This window comes from Rattus norvegicus, chromosome 8, assembly GCF_021556685.1.
Source record: "Rattus norvegicus strain SHRSP/BbbUtx chromosome 8, alternate assembly SHRSP_T2T, whole genome shotgun sequence".
Lineage (NCBI taxonomy): Eukaryota > Metazoa > Chordata > Mammalia > Rodentia > Muridae > Rattus > Rattus norvegicus.
In genome coordinates, this window is record NC_141541.1 from 46,491,365 (window position 1) to 46,500,433 (window position 9,069).

At 38.3% G+C, this 9,069-nt stretch overlaps 1 protein-coding gene across 1 annotated transcript; it reads right to left on the reverse strand.

Annotated features, from left to right (window-relative positions):
- Positions 1–4,847: 4,847 nt before the first annotated feature.
- On the reverse strand, positions 4,848–5,783 carry Or8g51 (olfactory receptor family 8 subfamily G member 51). Its single transcript, NM_001000596.1, has one exon. The coding sequence runs from the start codon at positions 5,781–5,783 to the stop codon at positions 4,848–4,850; it is 936 nt and encodes a 311-aa protein (NP_001000596.1).
- Positions 5,784–9,069: the final 3,286 nt, after the last annotated feature.

Here is a 9,069-nt window from a genome sequence, read left to right on the forward strand (position 1 = left end):
GGAGAATCACCATCTCTGACCTCAACTCAACTACAGAGCAGTAGTGAGAAAAACTGCATGGCATTGGTACAAAGTCAGGCAGGTTGATCAATGGAATAGAATTGAAGACCCAGAAATATGCTCAGACACTTATGGACACTTGATCTTTGACAATGAATCCAAAAATATAAAATGGAAAACAGAAAATATCTTTAATAAATGGTGCCAGTCTAACTAAAGGTATCTGTGTACAAAATTAAAAATAGATCCATATTTATCACCTTGCACATAGCTCAAGTTCAAGAGGATAAAAGAACTCAGTATAAAATCAGACACTCTGAATCTAATAGAAGTCAAAGTGGGGAAGAGGCTCAAACTTATTGGCACAGGGAGAAATTTCCTAAACAGCACTCAAATGGCTCAGGCTCTAAGATCAAGAATTGATAAATGCGATCTTTTGAGACGGCAGAGCTTTTGTAAGCAAAAAGACACAGTCAATAACATAAATCAGCAACCTATACAATGGGAAAAACCTTCACTAACCCCGCATCCAATAGAGGGCGCATATATATATATATATATATATATATATATATATATATATATACACACACACACACACACACACACACACATAATATCTGAAGAATTCAAGAAGCTAGTTTCCAAAAAAACCAATAGCCCAATTTCAACATGTGGTACAGTGCTAAAAAGAGAATTCCCAACAGAGGAATCTTGAATGGCTGAGAAGCACTTATAGAAATGTTCAAAGTCCTTAGTTATTGGTAAATGCAAATCAAAACAATGTTGAGAGTGTACCTTGTACTAAAGACCTCAGCTGACAGCATATACTGGCTAGGATATGGAGAAAGAGGCACATTCCTCCATTGCTGGTAGAAGTACAAGCTGGTACAACCACTCTCAAAATAAAACTGGTGGTTCCTCAGAAAATTGGAAATAGTTCTATTGAAGATCCAGAAATACCATTCTTAGCCATATACTCCAAAATGCCCCACCATAGGCAAGTGCTCCACAATGTTTATAGCAGTCTCATTTGCAATATCCAGAAGATGGAAAGAATTCAGATGTCCCTTAGATGAAGATTGGATACAGAAAATGTGGTTCATTTATACAATGGAATACTATTCAGCTGTTAAGAATGAGGACATCATGAGTTTTGCAGGCAAATGAATGGAACCAGACTATATCATCCTAAGATTTGCAACCCAAATCCAAAGGGACACACATGGTATGTACTCACTAATATGTAGATATTAGCCAAAAAGTACTGAACAACTTGGATACAACCCACAGAATTTATGAAGTTTAATAAGCAGAAAGGCCAAGTGAGGGTGCTTCAATCCCACTTAACAACAAAGGAAAGAAAATCATCATGAGAGGCAGAGGGAGGAAGGGAGGGAGGGAGGGAGGGAGGGAGGGAGGGAGGGAGGGAGGGAAGGAGGGCAGGATTTGGATAGGAAAGGGAAGCAGGGAGTAAGAAGAGAACAGAATCAGGTATTGGGGGGGGTGTAGGAGAGAAGCCGAGAGGGCCAGCAGAATGAATGGAAATATGCAGCCTCAGAAGGTGGGAGCTGGAGAAACCCTCTAGAAGGTACCAGACATCTGGGAGCTGAGATACTCTCAGACTCAATGGGAGTAACTTACATAAAATGCCCACCAGTAGGGAAAAAACTTGACGGGACCACTCCTGTAGACAGGTCATCAAGAGGAGGGATGATGTTACCAACTGACAGTCAAAATTTCTGACCCAATAGTGTTCCTGTCGAAAGAACTGCAAGGACAAATTGGAGAAGAGACCAAGAAAAAGGAAGTCTAGTAACTGGCCTAATTTGGGGGATCCACTTCATGGGGAGACACCAAGGTCTGACACTATTACTGGGGCTATGGTGTGCTTGCAGAGAGTAGCCTAGCATGGCTAGCCTCTGAGAAGCTCATCCAGCCGCTGAAAGAGTCAGATGCAGATACTTACACCCAACCAAAGCACAGAATCTGGGAGAAGATTTGCCTAATCCTTGAGATACTTGAGACCCCAGGAAGGGGGAGGCCTAGTGGTGGGGAAGCATCCATCATCTCAGAGACAGAGAGGAAGAATAGCTCTGGGAGGGGGGACAAAGAGGGGGATGATGACTGGATTGTAAATAAGTTACACGTGTGTGTGTGTGTGCGTGCGTGTGTGTGTGTGTGTGTGTAATCAGTCAGTATGTTAATTTTAAGTAACTTTTCCTAAAAATACTAAAAAGTAATATTTTTTATTAAATGAGAAAAATACAGAGCAAACATACTTTGTTGAGTATATCAAAATGATATGCTTTGAAACTAAGGAGAAAAATAAATTAAAGTTGTTTATGAAATTCGTGGGCAAATGGTTGGAACTGGAAAATATCATCCTGAGTGAGCTAACCCAATCACAGAAAGACAAACATGGTATGCACTCATTGATAAGTGGCTATTAGCCCAAATGCTTGAATTACCCTAGATGCCTAGAACAAATGAAACTCAAGACGGATGATCAAAATGTGAATGCTTCACTCCTTCTTTAAAAGGGGAACAAGAATACCCTTGGCAGGGAAGAGAGAGGCAAAGATTAAAACAGAGACTGAAGGAACACCCATTCAGAGCCTGCCCCACATGTGGCCCATACATATACAGCCACCCAATTAGACAAGATGGATGAAGCAAAGAAGTGCAGACCGACAGGAGCCGGATGTAGATCGCTCCTGAGAGACACAGCCAGAATACAGCAAATACAGAGGCGAATGCCAGCAGCAAACCACTGAACTGAGAATAAGACCCCCGTTGAAGGAATCAGAGAAAGAACTGGAAGAGCTTGAAGGGGCTCGTGACCCCATATGTACAACAATGCCAAGCAACCAGAGCTTCCAGGGACTAAGCCACTACCTAAAGACTATACATGGACTGACCCTGGACTCTGACCTCATAGGTAGCAATGAATATCCTAGTAAGAGCACCAGTGGAAGGGGAAGCCCTGGGTCCTGCTAAGACTGAACCCCCAGTGAACTAGACTGTTAGGGGGAGGGCGGCAATGGGGGGAGGGTTGGGAGGGGAACACCCATAAGGAAGGGGAGGGGGGAGGGGGATGTTTGCCCAGAAACCGGGAAAGGGAATAACACTTGAAATGTATATAAGAAATACTCAAGTTAATAAAAAAAAAGATAGAAGGAGGGTAAAAACAAAAAGACAAGCCTGGTAGGAATACAAAGTGGTACAGCTACTTTGAACACTATAAAGAATCTTCAAGAAGCTGAGAATAAACCTACTGTATGCCCCTTGCAAAAAAAAAAGAAAAAGAAAAAGAAAAAAAAAAACCAAGAAAGTTACCGACAATTAGTAAAACAAGATAAAGTAAAACCTGGTAAATTGTGTCACTTTGAGGGTGTATTCTAAAACAGAAATTTATGAAGAGAAATTATCTATGAAAATTATATTTTTACATAAAAGTTAATTACACATAATATCTACATGGCTAATAATTCAAATCAAGTATGCAGTCTTCCTGTGCTAGAAGGAGACAAAAACAGATAATAATTTTATTTTGTTTTAACATCAAAATTAAGATTATCATTAAGCATGCCATCTTAGGTTTCTTCTTTTGCTCTTAAAAGACACCACGAGCATGGCAACTCTTATAAGGAAAAATATTTAACTGGGGCTGGCTTACAGTTTCAGGGGGTTAGTCCATTATCATCATGGTGGGAAACATGGCTGCATGCAGGCAGACATGGTGCTTGAGGAGATGAGAGGTCTACATCTTGTCTCAAAAGTAGTTGGATATATGCCACATTGAGCATATCTTAATCAAGGGGCACCTCGAAGTCCATCCTTTCAACAGCATACGTCCTCCAACAAGGCTACACCTCCTAATTGCACCACTCCCTATTGATTCCTGTGAAACTACCACACATGCCTAGAAAAAGTGTGGCTTGAAATAGGAAAATGATAATTTCCTGTCTTCTGAGGTAAACTCAATGCAGAATATATGTGATCATTTTCTGCTACTGTGAGTATATTCTTATAATTTCTAGAGACAAGAGTTCATTACGATCTGACAGACACTAAGTTGAAATTGTTCTAGATGAAATTGAATTCAAGTACTCATAGTTTTCTACTTGGAAGTTTCTGTCCAATTTATGTTTTCTTCAATTATTAAAACTATGATTAAAACATATATATATGTGTATATATATGTATATATGTATATATATATATATATATATATATATATATATGATAAGTGACCCACATGCCATGTAATGTTAAGAAGCAATTGCAATGGAAGTACATATATCAAGATTGTTGAAGCAAGAAAACACATAAGATGAAGAAAAGACAAGGGTTAAAGAAAATCAACGACCTTTATTCTGATTTAAAAAAAAAAAGATGTTCTCTTCTTGTTTCTAGTTTTGATATCACTGAATGAAGTAGAGGAGACACAGCAAAGAGGCATTTTGCCATATAGGTGAAGACAAAGCCACCAATGTTCTGTGAGTGGGGGGTACCATGTGTTACTTAAATGTACACGCTTATTTACTTAACTGAGCATGTTTAAGGGTATTGAAGCTCACCAGGATCATGAAGTCCAGAGTTTCTAAGGCAATGTAGAATCTATCCCAAGCATGGACTAGAAAAGTCATGCTATTGCTCCTGCTGTTGCTGAAGTCTTCAGGAGAAGACATGAAAGGTGTATTCTACTAACGTACACTGAGACTTTCTGTGGATGGTAGTATTTGACACTGAGTTAAACTTGCCTGTTTGGAGCTTAATTGGATAGGGAGAGAAAATAAAATTTATTGGATACAATTTGTGTGTTTTTGAAGGTAAATATTTCTCTACACATGAAACTTCTTTTGAAATAACTTATTTAGTGCTAGTTTGACATCCCTGTTCCTCAGGCTGTAGATCATGGGATTCAGCATGGGCACAACAGTAGTGTAAAACACAGAGGACACTTTGCCTTTGTCTTTGGAGCTGACGGAGAAGGGCTGTAGGTACATGAATGCCAGGGAACCAAAGAAGACAGAAACAGCACAGAAGTGGGAGCTGCATGTGCTGAAGGCTTTGAATCTGCCCTCAGTGGATTTGATACGGAGGATGCTAGCAATGATGAAGACATAAGAACCCAGGATGGTCAGGGTTGGAATAAAGATATTGAAAGCACTGAGACACAGGAGTACTACCTCATTGACGTAAGTGCTGGAGCAAGCAAGCTCCATCAATGGGAAAAGGTCACAGAAGTAATGGTTTATTATATTAGCCTTACAGAAAACCACTCTTAGCATGCAGAGAGTATGAACTGCTGCACCAATGTAGCCCATGGCATAGACCCCACCTACCATCCAGGAACACACTTGGTATGACATAGTGACATTGTAGAGCAAGGGATTGCAAATGGCAACATAGCGGTCATACGCCATTGCAGCCAACATATGACACTCAGAGATAACAAAAGCAAGGAAGAAATAGAGCTGAGTCATACATTCCTGATAGGAGATGATATTCTTCTTTGCCACAAAGTTCACCAGCATCTTGGGGGTAATAACAGTGGAGTAACAGAGGTCAATGAAAGACAGACTGCTGAGGAAGAAGTACATGGGGGTGTGCAGGTGAGAGCTGAGCAGGATCAGGATGATCATGCCCAGGTTCCCCAGTACCGTAAAGAGATAGATCCCAAGGAAGAGGAGAAACAGGGGCAGCTGCAGCTCTGGTTTGTCTGTTAAGCCAGCGAGGATGAACTCAGTCACTGTGGAGCGATTGCTATCTGCCATTGGCATCTGGATGTTTCCTGTAGAAAGTAAGAAAAAATGTTTATCTCTCTGCTCTTGATGTGGAACATTGAATTCAAGTTTTTCTGTTTTTTTTTTCCTGTTTCAACAGCCCTTCATATATGCTAACAGTTCAAGACTTTAACATGTGTCATATCTAACATGTCTAGGTCTATTTGTATTCCCTGAACATTCAACAAACAGATATAATAAATATAGTGGAGTTTTATAACACCCCATGCCTATCTTGTAAATATTGGTTTATATGAAAATAGCAGCATCATCCAGGACCTCCCAAACAATATCTGTGGAAAACTTTCACCATGAATTAATAAATGAAGCAATTTTGACATATTTATTCAATGTTTTAGTGTAGATTCTAGATCAAGAATGTAAATAAGACATTAAAAATAAAGTTCCTTTAATTGTAAAGAAAAAATGACTCTATTTCAGGATCTTAATAATATAATATTCTGTGTAGGACTAGAAAATATCATCCTGAGTGAGGTAACCCAATCATAAAAACACACATGATATGCACTCACTGATAAGTGGATATAAACCCAAAAGCTCAGTTTAACCAATGATACAATACACAGACCACATGAAGCTCAAGAAGGACGACCAAAGTGCAGATGCTTCAGTTTTTTTTTTAGAAGGGGAAACAAAAATATTCATAGAAGGAGATATGGAGACAAAGTTTGGAGCAGAGACTGAAGGAAGGGCCATCAAGAGACTGCCCCACCTGGAAACCCAGCCCCTATACATACAGTCACCAAACCCAGAAAATATTGCTGATGCCAAGAAGTGCATGCTCACAGGAGCCTGATATAGCTATTTCCTGAGAGGCTCTGCCAGAGCATGACAAGTGCAGAGGCGAACGCTGACAGCCAGTCATTGAACAAAGAACGAAGTCCTCATTGGAGGAGTTAGAGAAAGGATTGAAGGAGCTGGAGGGGTTTGCAACCCCATAAGAACAGCAATACCAACCAACCAGAGCTCCCAAGGACCAAACCACCACTCAAAGCATCCACATGAACAGACCCATGGCTCCAACTGCATATGTAGCAGAGGATGGCCTTGTTGGTCACCAATGAGAGGAGCAGCCCTTGGTCCTGCCAAGGCTCTACCCATCAATGTAAGGGAATGTCATGGCAGGGAGGCGGGAAGAGGTGGGTGAATTCATAGCAGAACACCCTCAAGGAAGAAGGGGCAAGGGGAGTGGGATAGAGGGTTTATGGACAGGAAACTTGGAAAGGTGATGATAACATTTGAAATACAAATAAAAAATATTCAGTGAAAATAAATAAATAAAATTTCAATAAAATAGAAATTTTCAATTAAAATATGAAGGAATTTGAAGAAACATTTAAATGCTCTGTAATTTTAGAACAGAAGGTTAAAGTCAAACTCAAAAACTATTAAATTCACTAAAATATAAAATTACAATTTGTTTATATGGACATCAAATAGGGGAAATATTAGACATGGCAGTTAGAATTGTAAATTTCTATGGAAAGGAATTGAAGACATGCAGAAAAAGAAAGGCATCCATCATCATGAGTCAATGAAAATCATTGTGGTAATGGACATACTTTCCTGACCAATCTCAAACTCAGTTATATCGCTATCACCTTCCTGATTTTCTTTTAAATTTGCTTGTGCATGAATTATTATACCCCATCAATTTTTATTCAATGAAAATTATGTGATCCAAGCAAATGAGAACTAACCTGAAAGGGCAGAATGAAGACCTTGTCCACGCTCCTGTCTTGAGTCTCGCTGTGATGCTCCAATAGATTGCATAGTATAGGGCTGTTATATGTATAAATGTGAAAATCAATGTAACACATTTGACATCCCAGAATCAAGCTTACATCTAAAAAGTTTGTGTACAATGGCTTTATAATAAGGCAGTGCAGAATTACTTTAAAATTACATGATATGAGGTAATCGTTGTTAATATATAACTCTCCAGTCATTCATTCAAGCTAATTCAAAATGGTCCATTGGTAGTAAACATAGAAGGTAAAGGTATATTAACATTGAAGGAAGGATGACTAAAATTTTACCAGTTTGAAATTGCTACTCTTTTCTTGATAAGGTGCTAAAATCAGGGGCTGTCATACAAAATTAGTAAAGTGAATATTACATAAAGTCTGAAAACATTGCATACAGCATGGAAAAAAGATTAAGACATGGGAAAAGTTTTTAGGTAGTGCACATTAACCCTAGTGTAGTTTGACAATAAAAAGGTCAAATGATTCAATTTGTAATGTCCAAAAGCTGGGAATAGCTAATCTTCTATTAGAGATGTACACTTAACCAATAAGCACTGGAAACACTATTCTTAATCATTCATTATTAAGAAAATTCAAATAAAATCTACAGTGAAATAATGTTTTACATTGATCAGGATGATTGCAATTAAAGCTGAAAGTATTATAAGGATCTAAACAAATTAGAATCTTCATATGTTTTTGGTGGTATTTTAAAACATTACTGACTGGAAAACAATTTGAAACATTTCAAAATATAAATTTTGGTGTTATATATCCCAGAAATTGCAATCTAGTGAAATACCCACAAGAATTTAAAACACACATTCTTATAAAAATCTGTACACTAATGATTAAGTATAAGTACTCATGATATCATAAATTTGGAAAAAAAACAGATGTTCATCACTGATGAATGTACAGGTAAGGTATACTTTTTCCATAAAATGGAATACTGTTCTGCAATAAAGAGACTTAAAATTCCTGAATAGATCATGTCTTTGAAGAGTTTGAAACATTGTAAGTGAAAGGAACCAAGAATGCAAGGCAATACATTGTCAGGGACCATGTTTTAAAGTATCAAGAGTAGGCCAGTAATACAGACAGAAAGAAGTTTGATGTCTTCAAGGAACTGTAGGATAGAAAGGGAAGTACCAATGTCACTGCTCATAGAGTTTTATTGAGGATGGAGATGAAAACATTCTACAATAGAACATGATGAGGAATGTGTAATTTAATAGATAAATTAAAACACTGAATTACATTAGAGAATGCAAACTTTATAATATGCCACACTATAGGATATGTTTTTAAAAAGCTAACACCTCATTAGAGCAGTCGAATAGCCTGACCACAAGAAAGATTTCAGCACATTCTTGTACCTTTCTACCTGCCTGGAATCCCTTCCCGTCTATGTCAACCTTGTGTGTATCTTGTAATTTATACCAAATATTCAGGTTTCTCAACAACGGGTCTTTTCTCTGTTCTACAGTCCACTGTTGTGTTCAGTC

Bases quoted from the DNA above. Each gene is read 5' to 3' on its own strand.
- Or8g51 (NM_001000596.1), bottom strand. From the start codon at position 5,783: ATGGCAGATAGCAATCGCTCCACAGTGACTGAGTTCATCCTCGCTGGC.